The sequence below is a fragment of the Aptenodytes patagonicus genome, chromosome 2, assembly GCF_965638725.1.
Source record: "Aptenodytes patagonicus chromosome 2, bAptPat1.pri.cur, whole genome shotgun sequence".
Classification (NCBI taxonomy): Eukaryota; Metazoa; Chordata; class Aves; order Sphenisciformes; family Spheniscidae; genus Aptenodytes; species Aptenodytes patagonicus.
Window position 1 is genome coordinate 162,775,044 of NC_134950.1, and position 24,055 is coordinate 162,799,098.

Here is a 24,055-nt window from a genome sequence, read left to right on the forward strand (position 1 = left end):
AAAATCATTACCTCTCTACCAGGATTAAAAAAAAGCAAAAGAAACAGCTACTGAGGACTGGTTACTAAGTCTCTTCGCTATCATTTGAAGAGAAATAGTCCGGTACAGGTGATATGTAGGACAGTCTCATGTTTGCAAGTTCACTAGTTCACAGTTCACACCCCTAAATCAAGTCCTCTGTATTATCGAGTATATGCAGGCAACAACTTCAAGACCTCAACTACTTAAATCCCAGACAAATCAGCTTCATCACCCCCTTGCACCGTCTATACTTCAAAAGCACAATCTGTCATAGGGAAAGTCTTGAAGCTCTTCCCACTTGAGGGCTTTCATCCACAGTGTCCAAAGCGAGAAAGCAATAGAAAACTGCATCTAGTTTTTCCACTTCTAATCACATACCTTTTTTTCTCTGCTAAACTGAATGGCTCTATGGCTTCACAGAAAATTTTCTATATAAACCTTTGAGAGCAGGAACTAGTGAGAAATTAAAAAGCTTTCCCTTCCGAGTCTCTCTCTTCAATTACTGCTCAAAAATATAAAAGCAACAGCTCCCCTCCTCTTCTGAAAAACCCAAATATATGCACACAAACAAAACCTTACCAGGAAACCAGCATTAAATCCTCCTTATTTTAGTATTAGTTCCAATATCAGCATCACCATAAGCCCTATGCCCTGATCAGATAATTTCTTTTATTCAACCCTACAGCAGCTGGAAGATGATGAAACTAAAAGGAACAAAAAAATTCTAGGAGGAATTTAAACGTAATAATTGGGAGTTAAAATCTAATCTCTGCTAACTGCCTGCTGTGAAAAACAACCATAAATATTTGCAACCATTTCTTTCCAAACCAAAAAGCGATCCCAGCACATAGGAAGAGCATCTGAGAGTGAAGCCCTCAGGTACAAAACACATCGAACATGCTCATTACTGAAACTTCAAAAGCAAACAATCATTTCCCATAAAAGGCTAGGATGGCCAACAACCACCTAATATTTAACTACCAAGCCCAATTATCACCAAATAAAACTGTATAAACTAAACACACAACTCTAAGAGTCAAAGGCATAGGCACACAACATTGGTTCACACTGATGAAAAATTTGACCAGGTTTGTTCCCTGCTGGGGTCTCAAATGCCACCTTTGGGCTTCACTGCTAGCATGATGCTCCTGCAAAAATCGAAAAGGTAGAAACATCTCCGGACTTTTTAATTAATTAATACATTTCAGAAATAAGAAAACCTATACAAAACAATAAAGAAAGTCCATAGGGTAAGAAAAGGGAATGGAGCAAGGCCTACTTGTTCCTGCAACAAGAAGGAAGAAAGAGCAACTGGACCAAACCCTTTCTCTATCCTACTGCTCAATACAGGCTGGGGGATGAAGGGATTGAGAGCAGCCCTGCCGAGAAGGACTTGGGGGTACTGGTGGATGAAAAGCTGGACATGAGCCAGCAATGTGCGCTCGCAGCCCAGAAGGCCAATCGTATCCTGGGGCTGCATCAAAAGCAGCATGGCCAGCAGGTGGAGGGAGGGGATTCTGCCCCTCTACTCTGCTCTGGGGAGACCCCACCTGGAGTCCTGCGTCCAGCTCTGGAGCCCTCAGCATAAGAAAGACGCGGACCTGTTGGAGCAGGTCCAGAAGAGGGCCAGGAAAGTGATCAGGGGGATGGAACACCTCTCCTCTGAAGAAAGGCTGAGAGAGTTGGGGTTGTCCAGCCTAGAGAAGAGAAGGCTTTGTGGAGACCTTATTGCAGCCTATCAGTACTTCAAGGGGGCTTCTGAAAAAGATGGCGGCAAACTTTTTAGCAGGGCCTGTTGTGACAGGACAAGGGGGAATGGCTTTAAACTAACAGGGGGGGAGATTTAGATTAGATCTAAGGAAGAAATTTTTTACACTGAGGGTGGTGAGACACTGGCACAGGTTGCCCAGAGAGGTGGTGGATGCCCCATCCCTGGAAACATTCCAGGTCAGGTTGGACGGGTCTCTGAGGAACCTAATGTAGTTGAAGATGTCCCTGCCCACGGCAGGGGGGTTGGACTAGATGACCTTTAAAGGCCCCTTCCAACCCAAACTATTCCATGATTCTATGAACATCTACTGCTTTTTGAGATGACTTGAAGAGGGGAAGCAGAGATGAACCTGCAGCACCACTTCTCAACAGAGGTCCGTAAGCGAGCGACTTGGTGCTCAAGGACTAACAGTGCTCCCTGCAATCCAGCAATACATTGTTTCCCATTACAGGTAGCCCTGGCTTCAACTGCAGACAAAATTTGGTGGTTTTCTTAAAAAAATGAAAACCAAATTTGACTCCTAGGTCACTATGTCCCTAGCAAGCAAACCAACACAGCCTCAGATAACAAATTTTAGCACCAATTCTTTTTTCACTGGTTAAAGACATGACAGTGCAAGGACAAGCACTGTCTGAGCCAAAATGAACAACCTATGTAGTAGTACTTAGTGGCAAATTAGACTCACCACCGCCATCATCCTTTAGACTTCTTCTATGCAAGACAATTAGTGGCTTCTTCAGGCACATCAATAAAGAACTAAGTCAAGCAAAACACTCACAAAGTGCTTTTAACATCTGGACTTAAAGCTATAAAACCTCAGAATGTTACTTACACACTCATATGAGAACATTAACATCTGGAGGAAAAGACGTATATTGTAAAGATAACTGTACATATGTTGACTTCTGATTTTCACTCATGAGGTATACAATAAGCTGGCACCCAGAAGGTAAATCAAAACACACAGCAAAGCTACAGGCAAGCAGGTAAGCGAACTGAAGCTGTATTGCAGAAGCTACCTAAAATGACATCTAAATCATAGAAGCTAAATTGCTAGCATCTCTTCTACTTAAAATGTCTCAGTTCTAGCTCATTTCAAATCAACTTTTGCTTTTCCTAAAGACCATTTCTGTATTGCTAATTTTTCATTAGCTTACATCACTGCCCTCCCCAAATTTAAACATGTAGCAACAGAAGGAGGTATTAAAATTTTAAGTCTTCTCTTGTCAAAATACATTTTTACCTGATTTTTTTCTTTAGCGTTTTGGGATATACAGGGCAACACTAAATTTTTCAGAGATGCATCTATTCATCGTCGTGGCCTCATAAAATCTGAGGCATGAAGTGCTGAAACCAGGCAGAATACTTCTCAGTCCACCACAGAGACCAGAGATTGATAGATACAAGCTCTGACTTTATACTGCAAATTCCCTCTAAAGTCCTCTGCAGAAAAGTGAATTTCCATTCTTTGTCTGCAAACCAATAAAGGAAGAATTGTTTTCTGTTATTGTCTACTGCTTCATTTCTATATTACAAATCATTCTGACCTTCAAGCTCTGAATTTCCAAGTTTTGTAAAAGGTCTGCCTTCCTAACAGTTCTCTTGAATGAAACTTTACCGTTATTCAGTTAATTCTGGAGTAATGAAAATGCCTTTTTTTAAGTGGCAGGAGTTCTGTTCGGGGAAAGTATAAAAACTATCTTTCAAATTTCAAGTACCACAAGATTGTTAGTGGTGCCAAAACGACAAGTTCATTTCAAATAATGTCTGCAATTAAACAAGAGATCGAGGCAAAAGGATTTGATCTACATAGTGAATGGTTTTCAAACTTCTACTGTGGAAGAGTCTGCACAGTTTGATCCGAAACTGGACTAACAAAAAAGAGAAATTATGCCATTCAACGGCCATGAATTTTAGAATTGATTCCCTGATACTTATCAAGGCTGTTTTTCAATAGTGAGACTCTCTCACTATACATATATAAATATAGTCAGCGTGGTGTTTTGAGAAACATAAAGACCATTCTATCTAATATGAGATCACAAATTCTAAAAGCAGAATTTTATGAGGCACTGCTTGAGTTTTGCAAGCTGAAGCTCTCTGCTCTATCATAATCATTATGACAGTTTTAAAATGAAGATAAAGTTTATTTGCCACCAACATTAGCAGGACAAATTTATTTATAACAAATGCTTTAAAATGTACTGATAAAAATGCCTATTGATACTGTCAGAGCTGCTTGCAATTTGACAGATCAAATCTTATTTTCATTCTTAAACCCCATGAAGGAATGGTATCACCAACTTGCATTCTGTAGTGAGCAAATTGATTAATCCCCCTCTATAGAAATCTCAACTCTTGATTACACCTATCAGACGTTAAGCAGCATTATTCTAGAGTGACAACACTTGACAAATTCCCAAACCATTTTTCTCGGCCTTTGTGGCCCTGCTAGCTTGTATTAACCCTGATGAAAAATTAATTTTCCTTATCTTCTGCTAAACCCTAAAATCCAAATCCGCCAAACTGGCAACTCTTTCTGTAAAGGTATTATGAAAACCTCTAAAAGATTAATTGCATGTCTTCAGGTGACATTAAATTAATTTCTGTACTCGTGACAGACATTTGATACTCCGTACTGAGAGGACAGATAACATTGTCAGGATACACAGAAGGACAGTGGTGCAGTGTCCCAGGGCAGCCTCTTATGAATTCTCCTTTCGATAAGGCCATACTTCACTGTCATTGGCACTGTTAGTGATCTTGCAGCCCATAGACCCCACTGCACAGGTTTCTATTAACTACGACAATGCTGTGTCTATCCATGTAATCTTTATAAAGCTAATTCAAAATCACCCAATAGTAAAGGGATGCGCATGCCGGATAAAGCACTTAAAGGAAATAAACTCTGGTTGATTTGTGTAAAAATAACAGAGAGAAGCAAAACGTTTTCATCTTTTCTTAGATACACTGTAACTCAAATTCTCTGTAGCATGATGAAGGCTTAAATCTTGCACGGAAATCTCAATCCAAAAATGTCTTGTAATTGATTTCCTTTAAGAAAGGAGAAACCCCTCATCTGTTACCAGTTTAAGTCAATATTTCTAGAAATGAGTACCTCTACAGTATCACAGTAGTTAAGAGGGAGAAAAAAACCCATCATTTAGGTTATTAAATTCATCTTCACTTCAAGGACAAGAGAAATTACTGTTCATCAGCTATATAGGTTTTCATATGTAAACTTGTATTTTACTGATACTGCGACTGACTATAGTAAAAAAGACAGACATCTACACAGACAACTGTGATCCCCATGTAACAAAGAGAAAAACAGTAAAGCAAAAACCATGTACAGCAAGAAAGACTATCATCTAATATACGAGTATTTTCTCACTACAATTATCAGAAACATACATTAAAGGCAAACCCCTAATAATTAGCTATTACTCTTCAGCTGGTGCTCCAAATGCTTTAACCACATTGATACGGCCAGTTGACAGACTGGGGACCTGGGAATAGGAAGCCTGATCACTTGCCAAATATCCAAAACCAAGTGACATGACCAGGCACTGTTTCTGAACACTTGAAGATCTGTTTTGAATCTGTCAAATGCCAATGAGAAACACCTGGAGACCTTTTTTTAAAGGCCTTCTAAGACCTTTAAAAGTCTTTTTTTAAATTCAAGAATAGCAGTACTTAAAAAGACTCCTGCTCTCCAGTCAGGCTAGAATACACTATTCTATCAATAGACAATTCATCATTAACAACTGGTTTAAGACATACTAATGGTCTACTTTGGAATCAGAGTACACACAGAAATAAGCTACACCAGACTACAGAAGTGGTAGAACAACCAAAGCATCCCCATTCACACCAGACAAAAGACACTTCTGGTGCTGGCCAGTGAATTATGGGTTATTTTTCCCAGCCTAAAACTTTTGCATGGGGCAAACTTACCTCAAACAAGAGCACCCAGACTAAGCAATAAATAAATAAAATGCAGAAACAGTTCCCTTCCTGTGATAAAAAGACACTGCTAAGCTGCTTCAGTGAGCCATGATGTGATGACTACCTTGTCTTCTGTGCCTAATGGTGTATGAAGTCAGAACAGCAAAAAGAAGGTGTCTTGTAAAGAAAAAAAAGCAGCTAATTCCATTTAATCCCATGTACTAACAGAATTCTTACCTTAAGTATCTCCTCATCTGCCTGAGAGGAGAACTAAGGCATGGAGAAGGACTGGCCAAAGAGATGTTAGAGAATCCTAGCCATTCCCGTGCTACACTAAAGTTTCACCAGGAGTGACAGAAACACAGTTGATCAGATGTCGAATCACGACTACATGTTTTTCTAGTACAACCACCCACTAGTTCATTATGAAAAATATATAAATTCTGTGCCAAAGCTACAGCAAAATCAAGGTTCTGGACTGGATGTGTGTAATACTCTCAGAAGTACCTTCATTTCTACGTTGCTGTCTGCAAAATACATAATGTAGATGTCAATAAACATGTTTTTGAGCAAAGTTTCCCAGTTCCCTTTTCAGTTGCCAGCCTCTGAGTTAACTTTTTGTACAGAGAATTTTAGTGAAGACTGGACACGCAGAGAAATCACCAAGAGAAAAGGCTCCTGTTGGAAAATATCAGCAATTCAAAACTTCTGAGAGCCCAAAGCTCCTGAAGGAGCACTTCTCAGCCAGACACCAGCTATGGCGCAGAAAGCCAGTACTGGATATCAGAAACCAGTACAACTGGAGCTTCCCTTCTTGTGTCATGGCTAGTTTTTCTAGTTCATGTTCCTTGAAGCTTAAAACTAATGGCAAGTTGAATCCCTCTGGTGTGTTCCCCTAAGCTCCTTGTACAATCTTGACATGGACAACCCACATTACCTCCCTCCCCAGCCATTTACAGTGTCAGGATTCTCCCGACTCAGAGCCACAATTCTGTACTAAAGGTCTATTCCAAGTGGTCAAACCTGAAATACCACTTAACAAAGGCATCTGTGACTTCTCAAAATATTGAATTTAAATTGGACAAATCTGCATGCTTCTCTCCTAAGTTCAGAGATTGCAATCAACTAATTTTCATTTGAAAACTAGCTCTCTCTCTTTGTAATGTACTTAAACAGTGTTACAGTTGCCTTCAGTCATTTCCCATCAGGAAACTGGGCTACTAGACACTCTGCAACACCAACATTGTATCGGTATGAATATTGCACTATAACATGACAGCAGAAAAACTCTCTTTTGAGACTTAACAAGAGCGACAAGCAATACCAAACGCCTTGCTTTCAGGATGTTGAGGAGGAAGCAGCACTCTTCTTCAACACACAATTTAAAAGTCTCCCGAGGAAAAGGAGAAACCTGTTCTGCAGTCTACAACAGGAAATACTTTATTGCACTTTAGTTCCAAGTTACCCACAGCAAAGTTAAATTCAATTTAGGTAGATATCTCTTCCCCCTTTCGAGGATTTTATTACAAACCCATAAAAAGTACTATCTGCGTCTGGTTTGGTTGTCACCCTAAGTCCCTCTAGTTGCTAAGTGTGTCCACACATGCCCTTGTATTTCATTTTCCCAGTAACCAAATATGCCCCAAACAGTACAGCATAGTCCACCTCATCACCCCCAAGCCATGAAATATTCTATAGGGACCATCCTCACTGGAGGTCTGGGAAGACAGCGTTTAATGCTCATTTTCAAATATTTCATGAAAATACTATGCCTTTTTCATAACCAGAATACCACAGGGCTTCCTGACTTCCTTTTTTGGTCTGTTTTTTTTGGGGGGGTTGTTTTTTTTTTGAGGTGGAAGAAAGAAATTCATGTCCATTTGTGAAATATTTCCAGAGTGATATCTTGCAGGGTGTGGCAGGCAGAGTCCTTTTTCAACAGCATTTACATCAGTATGGCTTCAAAGGTCTTGCCCATTTTGATACCCTTTAAATTACAAACATGGTATCTGGGCATTCAGATACCACGGTTTCTGCAGCTCCTTCAGTCCGCTCCTGATAGAATACAGACATTATCCATACCTCCTTCAAATAGCGGGATACAAAGAAACTGCAATGCCATTCAGCCTCTTAAAAAGTAATAATATGGTATGCAGCGAGAGTTCCTGTGTTGTTTCTTGCAGCTGGTAGCGCTGCAGAGCTGGGTGAAGGGCTCCCTCAAGAACTTGTCATGCAAATGCCAAAAATCTTAGTGTTTGTAATTCCTGACATATTTAGATGAAAGGCGCTACAGAGCTTTCAAGTCAAATATTTTAATTAAACTTGAACATACATATGCAAGCAGAAACAAGTACAAACATTAAGCAAAGTTGGTTGATAAGGTTACATTATCAAACAAGAATCATCTCAATCAGTATCTTTTTCCGTATTTAGAACTCCATATTTGTCTCTTGCAATTCTCAGTTACTCTAAATATGTATAAAGTTGTCTATCTTCCATTCCAATTCTCTTTCTTTTTACAATCCGAGGACATTTTTTGTGACAGGCTTTTCAAACAAAAAGAACTTGCCAAATCTTCAAGCTTTTCAGATGAAGCTTCATCTCAGGTTTTCAGGAATTATGATCACTAATAAGATACTGCTTCTAATCCAACAGGGAACACTGAGATTTTTATGTATTTTAATATATATGTATTTATGAAAAAAGCTCATTGTGCAGCTTTCCACAGAGACAAAGATTGGTGTGTTCTTGGTGTAGCATAAGAGCCAGCATTTTCAGGCCTTTGGGACAGACACACATCTCTTTGAGCATGGCAGACCGTTTTCTGGCTAGAGAGAAATCACCCAACAACAATATAAGATGACTCAATGATACAGAGATTTTAAGATATTACCATTTCCCACAGAACCTCCAACTAAATGAAAAAAACATGTTCAGCACATATTTCATATGATCTTAAGATATTTAAGGTTGTAGCTGGCAGAAATCTGTTCTTCCAGGACTAAAGACACTTCTAATATATTGGCTTAAGGAATTCAATTGCACTTGGTACTGGAACTATTTACCCACAGACTGATCAAAGAGCCCAAATGAGACCACCACAAACAGCCAAGGTGTTACAAAACATGCCCCATCAAGAGGGAGTGAAGGACGCGAGTGCTCAGAAACAGCTAAGAGAGCTTTAAACAGAGACAGCGACAAAGAGGGATATAAATTCTTTCCTATGTCTCTTGAAGTATAATACAATTAGTCATAGATTCAAAATTGCAGCAAGAAAATGTGGTTTGGTCACTAAGAAAATTCTCCTAAATGTACAGGTTAAGACACCAGAATAGATGGCCAAAGAAATCTCCAATAATGAGACTGCAGAAAAAGGTTGGTCAAATCTGTCAGGAATGCTACAGAGTTCATCCTCCCTTCAAGACCGAATAAATTATTTCTACGGCCCTTTCACCCCTATTTTCTACAATTTTCTGATCATGTTTTAAAGTGATTTATTAGGGTGTTTCTTCCCAACAAACAACACTCTACAATCTCACTGAGTTTATTCTTACGTGTCTTTAGAATTAAATTCAGGCTCCTCACCACTCCAGGCAAATCTCAGATGTTTTCTTAGTAAAATATACAAGTATGAATACTCAGCAAATATGCTAAACTCCTATATCTGGAAAGGACAGCTCTGAAGAAATGCCACACAAACCATAAAGCACACTGGATCCATCAGAAGATATTTGGGCCTCCATGAAAAAACACACCCAAAAATCAAAGTTCATTTGCTAAGCACTAAGCAGTGTCTCATTTTCCAGGAATATAACATTTAAAGGAGTAATTAAAATGGAAACTATTTACTGTACTGCCATTCCTGCATAAATTACACGAGTATCAGAAAGGGATGGGCATACCAGTATTAGGGGAGAAGGCAGGTGGCGGATTTGTTTAAAAAAAGCAGCAACAGACAAAATCATTAATGACAGTACCTAACACGTGTCACGTTGATATGCAGGCTTAGTCTGACATACAGGAAATGCTGAATCATTTTCTACTTCCCTTTTCTTTAAGTATAAGAAGCCATAAATTAAGGCATCTTATGCATCAGATAAAGTGGACAAATTAAAATATTTGTTGGAATTTAAGTAGTAAGTCTTACAATTCCATAAAAATACTTGAAAAGCAAGATCCTCTCAAGACAGAATATTGTGGAAACACATGAAAGGCCATTTTACCTTCTTAAGTAACAAGGGATAGTTCTACCTGGAGGTCAGAGATCCTCGGTAGTACTGCAGTGCCCAGCAACACAAATAAACACAGTTAGAAGCTTAGACTGGGAAAGATACTGCCCTCAAGGGAAGAAATAATTTTCTTCTGACAGTATTTGTATACCATAAATCTCACCAATACACCAAGTACATCCCCTTAACTGTTAAACAAAAAAACATCACCAGCAATGCAACAACATTTAACCCTGTTCTACAGATGGTCCTACTAAATCTAGAACAGTCCTTGCTACCAGCTCCTGTTTTAGTAGCTCAATTTGCTCTAGACAGAGTTAGTACGGGTCTGGCCTCAATCAGCTTCTTCAACTGACAGCTCTACTATCGTGCTGTACCATGGCTAGCAGGCTGAAAGAGAAGGGACTTTCCATGTCTTTACCAACATGACTCAAGAGAGTTTCAAAAAGGCATGTGCATTGTGTTTAACTGCAAGCCATCTCACTCGTACCCGGGTATTCAAAACACCTCTGCGCAAAAGAGCTCTAGAAAGGAAAAAGGGTACAAGTGATCAGGCTGAGAGAAATGGCAGGGCTGCTTAACTGCAGGATCAAGTCAGAGCACATAGATAAGAGATACCAGCCATCCCGTTGGCCAAAGTCAGGGAATTAGAGGAAGCACTATTACATGCTAAGGAGAATGGCTAGGAAAAATGAGATTTGGCTTTTGCTTTATATTTAGGGTTGAGGCAAAAGTTGTGAAAATAAATAAAGCATGTGGCAGGACTAAACACTAGAAATGAAAACTAAATGTGATTTGTGATCTTTATAGTATTCAGAGTCTACACAGCTTTTAATCCTTCTTTAAAATCCTGTCAAAATAGACAAGACTGGCCACCCTGCTGCTCAATTTTTTCTTTTTCCTTGTGTGGTCAAAGAAACAAAGTCATAGATTCAGCTTGTCACTAACTGATTAAAAATTAATCAACTATCTTGATCAGTGTTAAACAGCTAATTGCAACGGTTACTTTTATTCTTCCACAGTTGGAAGGAAAACTTAAAATCTCCATGGCAATATGAAAAAAGTAACAAAGACTACATGGAGAGAACCTGCTCCTTGCTAAAACCTTGGTATCTGAAAGTTAAGACAGACAGAGCAAATCTGCTTCTGTATACAATGAAAGAGGGGTTACACATGCATTTAATGAAGCTAATTGCTCCTCCTTACCATGAGACTTATCTGAAACAAATAATTTATGATTTTCTGAAATAGAGCATTATGATAAAAACTATTTCATTAAGAATTCTAGTTTGGGCACTGATAACCATTTGTTATGAAGAGCTGTATACAGTGGTGACTGGCACTGTTTTGTTTCACCATGTAATAAAATGTTGTGCATGACTGCTTTATTCAATTATTCATGAATAACAAACCTGTCATACCTCTTGCAGGCCACTGGGATTCCTGCAGACTTATTTATAAATAAATATTTTTAGCCCAACAGAAGCAATTTCTTTCAACTTCTTGTACTTTATTCTTCTGTACTGAAGTTACCATATCTGAGGAATTAAGACATCCTCCAAAGTCAGGTTGTTGTCAGCTCTATTTAGTCAATAACATCCTTTATGTTAATATTGTGAAAGACCACATGGTCATTATGCAATTCACAATTTTAAGTGTATTTAAGTTTTATGAGCTGTAGAAAAACATTCACAAAAAGTAGTTAAGACTTCGGCTTTTCGACTTCCTCTCCATTTCTACAGAGTAAAGCCTAGCCTCCAAGGCCTTGTTCAGTCCCTGTTACCACACTGTTCACTTCATTACAGATTACAGCAGTTCTGCAAGTTTCCCTAATTAACGCTCTGAATAATTTAAGAAGCATTTTTCCAAAAAAACCACCTCCAGTGTACCACAGCATTAAACCACATCACATCCTTCTTTCCTCCTCAGCATAAACCCAAGGACAGATTTCACACTGACAACACCATCTTGCTATGTCCCCTCATCTCAGTTTCTTCAGAGCCCTAACAAATTAACTTGTCTTTTCACTAAGACAGAAGAAATTTGGTCAAGATACTTTCTAACCAAAGCCCCAGATCTTAAATATGCACACTGCCATCAAGACCAGCATTGTGTGTCCCCCACAACACCGGTGCTCAAGGGACGCTCTGCAGATAATAGACCCCTCATCAAAAGATAAGGAAATCTCATTTAGATGCAGAAGTGAAATGGTAACGTTTGAAACCCAGTCTCTAACAGAAAACATCCCCCTCCAATATACTGCTTAAGTTAGTTTCACAACACACTTCCCAAGAAAAAAAAAAACAATCTTCCCTTGAGCACAGAAACCACACTAACACCACCACCTGCACACAACTAAATTAGGTGGCTTCAATTACCAAATAAGCAGAGCCTAGCTTCTTAACCGACCCTTAAAAGCAGCCATCCAAGTCCTTTTCTCTAATTATTGGAACTATTAACTGTAAGCAAAAGGAGCTCAGTTGAGGAGTCTTTCAGACTCAAGTTACAAAGAACTTAAAAGAAAGGAGTATTATTTCCATGTGATTTCAGTGGTAACTGCCTGGCAGTAAAGCACTGCAGCAAATACCGATTTCTGAATAACTGCTAATAACTTACAGTTCTGAAAATATAAAATACGCATTATTAGGTCTGCTAAACCTGCTACTTCCCTCGTCAGCTTAGGCCCATTTTTTATTTTGGAATTACACAGAATGAAACACACAAAAACAAACCATGACGACACACACACACAAGATGAGCCTTGGAAACTTACCCCTCCTGACAACTTAATCACCCTGACTTTGCTGCCGACATGGGGCCCATCTCCACTACCACTGTTTGTCCGCTGCATGACAGTCCTTTTCATGCCAGGTTTCAGTTCCTGGGGCCTTGCTTGTGCCGAAGCCACTCGAGCAGTCTGTGTCGTGGGCAGCGATGCTGCAGCAGGTTTTGTCTGTAATACTTTCTGCGGTGCCTGAGGCTGACTCGAAGGTACTGTCCTAGTCTGCCTCAGCTGCTTCACTGGCTTCATCTGCTGTCCTTGATACTGCATATTCGCCCCGACCTGTGGGAAATCTGTGGGTTTGGGTTGGATATTTGGAACTACCATATCTTGCTTTCTAACAAGGAGTCTGTTTTTCACATTTTGCCTGGTCTGTAAGCCAGAGTGGGGTATGTAGGGGCTGCCATTGGTGGGGAACTCAGAGGAGTCGTCTTCCTGCTGCATGTAGGACTGTTGCGTAGAAGGTTGTTGCTGCTGCTGCTGCTGCTGCTGCTGCGCAAGTCTTTCGAGTAATTCTCTCTTTCTAGCACCAGCCTGCTGTTGCCGTCTCAGCTCCTTTTGTTTCAGAATTTCTTCTCTTAGACGCTTCTGCTCTTCTATCTTCAAACGATACAATCTAGTTTCTTCATCTTCGTCTGGATACTACAAAGGAAAACACAAATGAATTTATAGAATTCTCAACAAATGCCCAGCTTGGTCAAAACAACATTAAATTGTTGGTTCAGACGTCATAAAGCTCTGAAGAGCTTTTTAAATTATCCCTGATACCAAACTAAGGCTATTAGTGGAGTATATCTGCTGGTAAGGTTTATTTGCTATTCATTACAGACAAACAGCTCAAATCTGGTTTAGGACTTAGATATACTACTTCCTAGCCGGGGGTGGGGGGGGAAGAGCTTTAATACCAGTTGAGAAATCTTACCAGAATACTAAAAATACAAAAAATAAAGTTTTACAAATTGGAACTCATTTAGAAGTTTCTAAAACCAATTAAACTATTAATATAATTCAAGATATCAAAATATGTTTCAAGTGGAAAGTAACAATACAGAGGCAACCCACTGTCACACAGGTTTTATCTTGCTCTTTTCTGACAAAGTAACAAAAGGTAGGGTGGTAAATGACCTGAAAGGGCCCTGATTAGAACTATTGATTTTTCTCACAGAATTTTCAGCCTGATCTCAAACTCATTTGTCACACAATAATTGGTTATAATGAACAGCACAAGTCAATCTCTCTGACCTTGAACTCGTGCACTCTCTTCAGAATCAAAATGTTGCCAAATGCAGTGTTGGAATATTAATGGTACATAGAGAATGCCTTTAATATTCCAGCCCTGGGCCCCTCTGAAAGTATTACACACCATCAAATAACCTTTCTAAAGATTCTTCAACTTTGGCACAATGGGTTCTTATGAAAGGCTGTATGAAATGGGCAAAAGTCAAGGAAATGCAGATTCTCATCATCCTAGAAAAGGAATCAAATTGCTCTTGTGATACAATCACATGCATTTTTCAAAATTACAAAGCATACTATTTCATTATATTATTTTTTATTTTCCAACTGTTTGAAATACGAAGTTAAAGACCTGTAGAGACTGCTTACAGATGGTAATGAGCATAATATTCTACTCAAGATGTATTAACCACCCCTAACAAAAACAGGCTCTCAAAGTAACAATACTTTGCATTTTGGTAAATTACAGCATAAAGAATGCTAAAACATTTCTCAAATACTGGGAATCCATGATGAAGTTGTTTACCTTGCAATAACTGGGTGTAAGCTTTTGTCAACACAAATGCCATTTTTGCACACACAGGACCCAAACATGCAACATTTTTTTTTTTTTTTTTTTTAATTCAAGTGCTTTTATTCCTGGTACATCCCAGAATCCTCCCCAACCCAAGGAAAAAACCAGCAGAACAGATCCAACCGTAAAGTTGGTTCACGGATATAAAAGCCCAGTAGAGTAGTATTTGTACTCATAGAATCCAGATGCACAAATCCTGAATGCTTGTTTCCTTCAGATATAACTGCACCTACTGATAGGGATTATTCCCACAGTGACTAAGAAATAGCTGCATGTCTCACACTCCAATTCCAGCCTAAACAATGGCTAAAATAAGACTTCAACAAAACTGGATTTTTTTTTTTTTTTTAAATATAGGATATAGTTCTGAGATGAGGTCTAACACTGTCCTTTTTAGGCAAATGCTTCATATAGCAAAGGGTTCTGATCTTCCTCTATACTTTTCAGACTACGATGGTGGTGATTAATGGCTAATCACTATAACAACTAGATTACAGGTCTTCATTGATAGATGGTAACAGGAACGTATTTCTACAAATTAAAATGGGCAGTAGTAGGAAACTCAAATATTTCATGTTAAATTGAAAACTGGAGATGCTGGATTGTAGTAAAAGAAAAAAGAATAAGGCCCTTACAAAATACAGTAAAAGGGTAAGATCCTTAAATATAGTTTGCATAGGATGACAAAAAAGATAAGCTCCAGATAGGAGGAAGATGTGTTGTTATGCAGATCCTGATGCAACGAATAAAATTTTCAGTTACTTTCAGAGACAGTAAATATCTCAATTACTGAATTTGTCCAAACACAAAACCTCTTCCACTGAACTTAACAGATTAGTTTATTCACTGTGCTTTAGATCAGAATATTCTACATTTTATCTAAACAGGTTTGATTGATGCCAGTGAGCCAGTACAAAATTTACCTTTGGAGGTAGCACTGTATTTTTTTTTCTTCTTTATGTTCAATTGATAGTGTCAATACCAGCAAGAATCTGCATGACACCAGTTCTTCTATCAGCTATCATTTATTATTAGGGACCTGTCCGCTCATATTATCACCTAACCAGTTCTGAAGGCCTTGGAAGATGTAGATCCCGACCCAGTAAGTACAAAACACTAAGTCAAAAGACTACATATAGCAGCACAGAAATGTGTACTTTGTGGCATGCTTAAATGAGTCTTGCCAGCAGGCAAGGAATGAACATCCTGAGGGACTCTGACCAATACGTCTGTGCAGCACGGACAGATACACCGATTTCAACTACACTAGCTTTAAACACAGAAGACAGCTGACAAACTACCAAGACATATGAAGTTAGAAGCATGCTTAGTAGAATCTTCAGGCAACTTGATCTCAAATATAATCTGAAATTTTCTTTTCAGGAACTCAACTCAATACTTAGGAAATCAGTACGGATCCTATGAAGTCAATTCCTTCTTAAAGGGTAAGCTTTGAAATCAAGGTCCAAGAGCTCTGAGGCTATATGACAACTGCAGATCAGCCCACTGACAGGCTACAGGTAGACCTAAATCCTTCATCTTCATAAGTAACTGCTACTACTGTTAAGTTCTCAGTAAAATACCCTTGCAGCTAGAGTTAGACCAAACAATATAATGACACTGTGATCATTAACAAAATATTTGAATTAGGAGTCAGGTTTAATTGGAATTAGTTGTGCAATGACCCAACAGTACGGATTCAGAATGGGCAACAAACTCCTCACTAGGCTGAAAACAAGGGCAGTTAAATCCTCTGCTGCTTAGCTTTAAGAGCATGTTGTATATACTACACTATACTGTGTGTCTGTGTGTGTATATATATATATGACCTATAGTACATATAAATGACCTGTACTATGTAATAAGCAGCTTTATCATACAGAACAGGCAAGACAGTACATCGGGTCAAGATGGAAACAGCACGCAATGCCTATTGCTAATGATTTTCATCCCATTAGTTTAATAAGCCCAGTACAGATTTCTCCAACAAGCAGTAGGACTGCCAAAAACAACAAACCAAAACAAACACACACCCAAAAAACCCAAAAAACAAACAACCCCAAAAAAAGCTACTGGGAGAAAGTAGACATCCTTCAAAGATCTCACAAAGTTCACAGCTTGTGTTTGGAAGTTTCCTGCCAAAAGCAACATTATCTGTGGGTGAAGAAGCAGAAGAACTTGAAGCAGCTTTTTTCCTAGATAAACTCTTGACACTTCACCTTTTTCTGCAGAAAACACCACAACATGAAGAAACTATATTGTATACAGCTCCTCCTTTTACAGGAGGCTACCGAGTACAAGGCCGCAAATACAAAGCAATTCCCTTGGTTTTGTGGAAGGGTTTTTTTGTTGGGTTTGGGGGTGTGGGGGGTTGTTTTTGTTTGGTGGTGGTTGTTTTTTTAGGTTTGATGGGTTTTTTTGGTTTTTTTGAAGCGGTGATTCTCATCTGTCTTTGAACAGATCTTGAACACACCGTGTTTCATTGTAGTTTGAAAGGAAGACCAAGCCTTAGCTCTAGGTTTTCTTCTCCCTTAAGGTCCAAAGAGGCTTTCACGGAAAGTGCCGAAAGAAAATGTTCAGGCTGCTTTTCCAAGTCTAACTGAAGAGCAGCAGTAAGAGAAGCAGCAGTCCTACATCATTCTCCAGGAGAACTTGGAATGACACTGTTGATCGAGGAAAAGGCAGCAAAGACATGCTCTAAAACATGCTCCAAAATTACAGTTTTCTACTGTAATTTAAGTCCTAGTATCAGTAGCTTGCTTCTCATACAGTGAATTAAAAAAACCCAACAAAAACAAACCCAACCCTTTTTAGAGGTCTGCAGGGTGTATTACTAGTTAATAGAATTAAATGCAGAGTCATAAGAATCAGATACTATAAGTGTTCTGGTTTGCTGTCAAGGAACAAAAAAGGAATCATGCAACCAGGCTCACTTGTGTCCCTCACTAGAATGGGTGCGAAGACAGAGCAATCAAAATGGTTTGATATGTGGCATACACATAAATCTATTCAGCAGGTTTATCTTTATTTTTTCAGCTGTAACATTAGAAGCAAAAGAGGCTAGAATCATTTGTCGAAAAATTCATGACAAGTCTTCATAAAAAGTAAGGCCAGATCCAAATTACATCATTTGGCTGCTTGTGTTCAAAACCACAAAGTATCTTAAATAAAGACACCTATATACACATCACACATTTCACATTACTGATGACACCAGCTCCTGAACCCCAGGAAAGTATGAGTCACCCTACAAAACACAGGTGCCGTGCATCTTGGACAAACAGGAAGAGAATTAAGAACAAGGTTACAAGTTACTTTGGGAAGCACACTGCCCTCTTGCAATCTTCCAACTGGAAAAAGACTGTGATAAGAAGAATTTTCTAAGCACAAGACAGGAGGCACCATTATCAAAATTTGGAAATCAAACCTATTTATACTAGAGAAAACTCAAATTTAGACATGTACAATTTTTCAGGTGGTTAATTTCCAAAAATATGAAAAGTATTTAGATACATTTGCTCCAACAGCAATGTAGCAACTATTTTCCATATTGCAAGTCTTTTTTAAAAAAGACAGCAACATAAAACCCAACCACCCAACTTCAAAATCTACTGGATTTGGGAGAATGGAACGTGAAGGTTTTCTTTCAGTACAGCAGGGACATTAACTGCAATGTAAGTAGTAATATCAGTACACCTATGATTATGCAGCACTCTAGTAATTTCTCTCCTGTTCTGAGCTCCAGTATGCATTTCTTCTAAAGAGATTCACATCACTTTTCTACATTCCCCCCCTTCTTTAAACTCAGAAATGCTTAATATTGCCTTAATTCCTCTTATCCTAAACTGACCTCAAGATGAGCACAATTAGGCCCACAGACATCACCCATACTTTCCAATTTCACTGACAAAATGATTTTTCAGACTGAGGATATGCAAGTTTAAATCCTGGAGAGTAACAGCTATTCTAAATGGACAAAGGCATTTAAAGTCAGTATCTTGCAGCCTCACAGGAATAGGAACACAAGCATACCATTAGTAAAGTAGAAATACAGTTTTTATCTTCTAGTCACTCAGGTTGCAAACCTTTCAAATATCTATTTTGAAGGTGAGCAAAACCTTTAATAGCCAATATTGTTATTTTCTTGATGCTTCCTGAATGATAGGGCATTCATAAATATGGCCACTGACTCTTCGGGAAGAAGGATGCAAAGAAAAAGTCTTAATAATTTTCCAGTTGAAGACACTTGCAAAATAACCTGCCCAATTCAGTTATGAGCAATACAGCTAGAAGAGATGACAGAACTTAACTCTTTCTCATCTTCATAGAAACCAAAAGAACAGGACAAAGTTAGCTAATTACAAGAAAAACACACAAAAAAGACTGGAAAACATTACAATCTGCTTAAGCAGAGAAATGTAATAATCTACATTACAACAATAGTGAAGAATATGATTAAATGCTTGGAAATGAACATTACTAGTGCAGCAATGCTGTTTGCAGAAGTGACAATAAATGGCACAGCTGAAAAGGGACAACTGCTACTACACCATTGTTTGCAGCACAAGGATCTATTTCAAGTCTGCTTTGAAAGGAGAAGGGTTCTGTGCATGCACACATTCACACACTTTTCTAGTACTTGCTAAGTGTATCTACAAAGGCTTTACTTTTATGGTTAATAATAGGAAACACTAGGAGACATCATTTTTTCCAAGGCAACTTTTTTTTTTATCCTGTTTTGCAAAAACTCACATGAAACAGATATCAAACTGTTTTCAAAGATAGCTTTGACACAGAAATAAGAAGAAAGCTTTATTTGTAAAACCAAGAACTCACACGAGTAAGATCAGTTAGTCTTATAACTACAGGTTTGTTAGGATACATTTAAAACTTAAAATAGAGAGAACAAGATGACTACTTTTTTTGGGGTTTGGGTTGGTTTTTTTTTTTTTTAATTAATTCATTTGATTAAGAGGAGTGAAAAATCTTCATTCATTTTTCTAAACACTGCCAGAGATACTTCAGAAGTAATGCCTTAATTTTCATATGACTAAACCATGAAAGAACTTTAAGATGTTTTAGATGGGGAGGCCTGTAGCTGATTTGCTTCAAAACTTACCTTACTAATGTCCTGAAAAGCAGAGGCTTCTCTAAGAGGCACTGCATTTTCTGTGATTTGGATTATTCCAAGAGACTGAATTGAAGGGGATTACTTAAGTCATTTTTTCAAAAAAGATCAAAATTAAAAGCTGAAAAGCTGAAATAAGGATTTTTTTTTTTTTTAATATTACCATTGAAAAGCAAGTGCACAGGAGGTCAAACACTGCTAGCTATGGGTTTCTTTTGTGCCTCATTTGTGAAAATTAGTTATGACCATCCCTAATTCAAGAACAAGATGAAAAAGCTAATCATGAGCAGCTTAAAGGGAAGACAGTATTATCACAATTGAAGCTTTCAACAGTTGTTGAAGAAAACCTGGTCTTTCAGACAAGATTCATGGTCAACTAAACTATATAGACTTACAGTTCTGCTCAGAATAACCTGACACTCAGAAATTATACAGGGTGCATTTAGCCATCATGTTCCTCTGGTATCTCCTGATGTTCAGGATTAACAGCACCATCAGTACAATCCTACACACTCTCTCAAACTAACAGTGCTCATGGAGAGTCTTCTCTAGCTTCCAGGAGGATCTGTGCAGGGAAACAGTCATCTGTTCACACTGCACGATCCAATGGAGCCCAAAACACTGGCATCTCATTTTTTGATTGCGCAGAGTACTAGCAGAGCTAACAGCATCATTTTCTCCAAAATGGAAAGCTTGCGAGCATCTCCTATTTTCCCTCCCGTCAAAAGGTTTCATAAAAGAGATGTTTTCCTCTTCAAGAGCAAGAAGCTCCATGGACGATGCAGCTGCAACCTCCTGCATGAGTGCTCAAGACCCTAGAGGAGACTGGGCAGCCTAAAGGAAAACAGCACGAGGAAGGCGGCTCTCTTAAATAGCCCTTTTTTTTTGAGCCGTAAAGCATCATGGGAAATGGAAGAGAAGAGGTTTGCTGACTCAGAAAGAAGTGATTACCTGAAGAAAAACCCCTGATCATAATCCTGGAAGACAAAAGTAGGCACAATAGGTATTTCAGAGGCTTGTATCACTGATGACCTTTACACAACCTCTGTGTTTTCATAGTAGGAATGACGACTCCTCCTGCAAAACAGACTCACCACAGCCCTGCCAACCTTCCAGACTTCTTTTTTTATCAATGGAGACTGGTTTTGCTATCACATTAAAGAGGAAAGTGCAACTCAGAAGGGAGGCCTCTAGTGGCACCAAAAATATTGGGTGAATAATACATTAAGTGTGCTTACAGTTCACAAGTCAGACTAGGAAAGTTTTGAAAAGGTGGGAGATTTTTTTTTGTTTGATTTAAAAAAAAAAAAAAGCCTTACCTCTGGTTCAGATTTTACTTCTGATTTTGCTTGGCCCACTGGTGTGATTGCTTTAGCTTTCATCTCAGGCCTTCCCTGTGAGTTTCCAACACCAGCTACAGACTTGGTGGCAGACATCGTGCTGGTAATGGGTTTGACCTGAGCAGCTGGGGTAGAGGTTCGCCTGTTGTTGCTCATTTCCATAGCATGTGATGGTGCTATTGGCAACTCACGCAAGTTACTATTTCTTGGAGCAGTTGACTGTAGCTGCTGATTTGGACGCTTGACAATATTTTGTGACGGTGTATTCTGAAAAGCAGAAAATTAAAAAACTGCAGACTTTCACTACAAAACAGACTAAAGCATTTCCTGTTTCACATTTTCATGATTTAGTTAAGTTGGGGGAAAAAAAGCTTTTCGAAGAGGCACAATATTTTCAATGTGAAAAGAAAAATTACAGAAATGAGAACATTTTAACAATGGTTTTATTTTTTCTTTAATTAAAAGCAAAACTATCTCATTTGTTTAACATCTTTCTCAGAAATTTGCTTCGCTGTGTGATTTATTTTCCTAATCAAAGCAATTATTTTCAACTACAGTCACATTGTCTTGAGCACTGCTTCAGACTGTTGTGCTACCCCAACCTACCGAGCAATAGAATATGCTGCACTGGAGCAAACTCACAAGACATGAGTGGCACTATCTGAACCAGAAAGCTTATTAGCAGTGGTACAGAGAGGCCTTCAAATTGAAAGACAGTGTCAGAGAACTGGGCTCCCACACAATCACAGGCTACCAACAGTTTTAAAATCTTACTAAGCAAACCTATCCTCTAAAAACCCTTTACTGCCAGTTCTTGGTCAACTGCATCATCTCTTATTGGACTTAGATCAAGAAAAACACTGAAGACTGGAGGAGAAAAGGGAAAGATACATGTGCTATTTTTGTATGCAGATTATAAAATGATCAAGGCAGAAAAGGAGCAAGAAATGGTGAAAGAAGGTGACAGAGCAGGATGGAATGAATGGGGCTGAAAAACCACACTGGTGAGTTTTGAAACTTGTGCTTACATGCCTGTTACCCATGCAGAAGTATGCAAGGCAACACTGATGTGGTACTTACATGTCTTGGCTTCATTGGACCCTGTCGCGGCTGACACTGCATCCTGTTGTTATTTGGCTGCTGCTGCGTGGCCTGCATATGAGGCCTGAACTGTGGTTGGTTCATGGGCATCAAGGGCTGTGGTGGCCCTTGGAGATGATGATGGTGTTGCTGCTGCTGCTGCTGGTGATGGTGCTGCTGCTGCTGCTGGTGATGGTGCTGCTGCTGCTGCTGGTGATGGTGCTGCTGAGGCTGAGGTTGTGGCTGAGGCTGTAATGGAGGATGCAAGGGACCCTTCACACAAAGAGAAAGATTATTTGGTTTTAGTTTCAAGGTAATAAACTCCTGAAAAGTAGTTCCAGCCTCCCAAGTCCTCAAAACATCTGTAAGCAGCTACGGACCAGGCTAAACCAAAAATACACTGAGTAAAAAACCAGACTAACAAACTGTGCAAGGTAGTTCTGCACTTAAACCTGTGTAAGTCAACAGCTGAAGTGGAAAAAGACAAATGCAAGGGTTCCTGCCCTCTGCCCCCTTTTCTAATGGCTTTTAAACTGTTTGGGTTTCGGTAGGTTTTTTTTCCCCTTTTGTTTTCCCCCCCAGCATCACCAGACTTCAGGATTTCCCCACGTTCAAAACACAGACACCATGAAAAGATCCCGCACAAAGCCCAGCGAACATGCAGGGCCTTCCCTCTGCATCGCCCTGCACGTCCCCGAAACATTTACCCACTGCAAGCAGCAACTCGGCTTCCTCCCGCTTTGCGGGAGGGCCTCCGGCTCCCCGCCGGGCTCCGCAGCTGAGCGGCAGAGGGCGCTCCCGCCCCGCCGCTGACTGACGGGGCCGGGGCCGCTGACTGACGGGGCCGGGGCCGCTCTCCCTACCTCTGCGGAGCTAAAGGAACCTAAGGAGGCAGGGCCGGGCTGCAGGCTCGCTATCGGAAATACGTTAGTGCTGGCAACCGGGGAGAAAATCAATCACTTTTTGAGGCACAACAATAAAGGGTTACAGGTCCATCTGCCTCATCCCTGTAATCTCAAATAATTCCACTTTAGTTAAGTTAGCCCTCTAAGTCTACAAGGCAGCACCGGGCCACTTCACACATTCCTTGTAGGCCCGTACCTGCATGCTGGGCTGGGTGTGTGCGGCGAGGAAGGGCTGTCCCGGAGCCTGCAGGAACTGCTGCCTCGGAGGCATGAACGGCCGTGGATTTGCTGAACCCGGCTGGTTGAAGTGGAGAATTCCCACAGGACCTTGAGGCTGCATGTTTGGCCGTACCGGCCGCTCTCTGGGAAACACCGGTTGTTGTCCCTGCTGATTAAACGCTGTCCCGGGCTGGCTGAACGGCATCGGATTTTGGGTAGGGACAGGATGCGCGCTATTGAGAAGCGGTGGAGGTGGCGGTGGTGGGGGGCTTCGCTGCTCAAACAAGTGATGGCTTGGAAACCTTGGATCTGTGGGAATCGGGAAAGTACTTAAATGATAACCTCCTTGGGACACAAACACACTTGCAAAACACAAAGCTCTATTTTGATTTGGAAAAGTAACCTGAAATTTGTAGAAAGCAAAATCGTATGAGATGTTTTAATTTTAAGAGCTACCCTCAAGGTTACATTTCTCTTGCTTCTGCCACCTGTGTATAAAAGGAATTGATGCTTGAAAGATCAGCACAACTGGTAATTTGCTGGAATCAGGAATACCTTTTAAAAATTCTACTCTAATGAAATCAATGAAGGATTCCAGGGATTAGAGTTTAAAACATGCACGAACTCACAAAATTTTGATGCCATTTGCTGAACAGATATTTAGCAAGTTTTAATGTACATTTTACACACGCACGAAATATATAATATATATGCACATTACATATGTATATGTATCTACATATATACACACACAACCTATTTTGTTTGCTATGCTGTATCATTTTAGCTAACCTTAACAGATTTCTTACCATACACATACAG

The 24,055-nt window shown here is 39.5% G+C and overlaps 1 protein-coding gene across 5 annotated transcripts in view; it reads right to left on the reverse strand.

Moving 5' to 3' along the window:
* Positions 1 to 24,055, reverse strand: part of RBM33 (RNA binding motif protein 33) — a 104,958-nt gene that overhangs the window by 19,860 nt on the left and 61,043 nt on the right. For 4 of the 5 annotated variants that reach the window (XM_076331925.1, XM_076331924.1, XM_076331922.1 and 1 more), the window contains exons 12-15: positions 23,211 to 23,542; positions 22,110 to 22,382; positions 21,009 to 21,296; positions 12,743 to 13,393 (exon numbers count right to left, since the gene is read on the reverse strand). In XM_076331925.1, the coding sequence (XP_076188040.1) occupies positions 12,743 to 13,393; positions 21,009 to 21,296; positions 22,110 to 22,382; positions 23,211 to 23,542 (1,544 nt within the window). Of the gene's footprint in view, positions 1 to 8,036; positions 8,569 to 12,742; positions 13,394 to 21,008; positions 21,297 to 22,109; positions 22,383 to 23,210; positions 23,543 to 24,055 lie in introns of those variants that run through there. The other variant, XM_076331927.1, reaches the window with a different exon arrangement.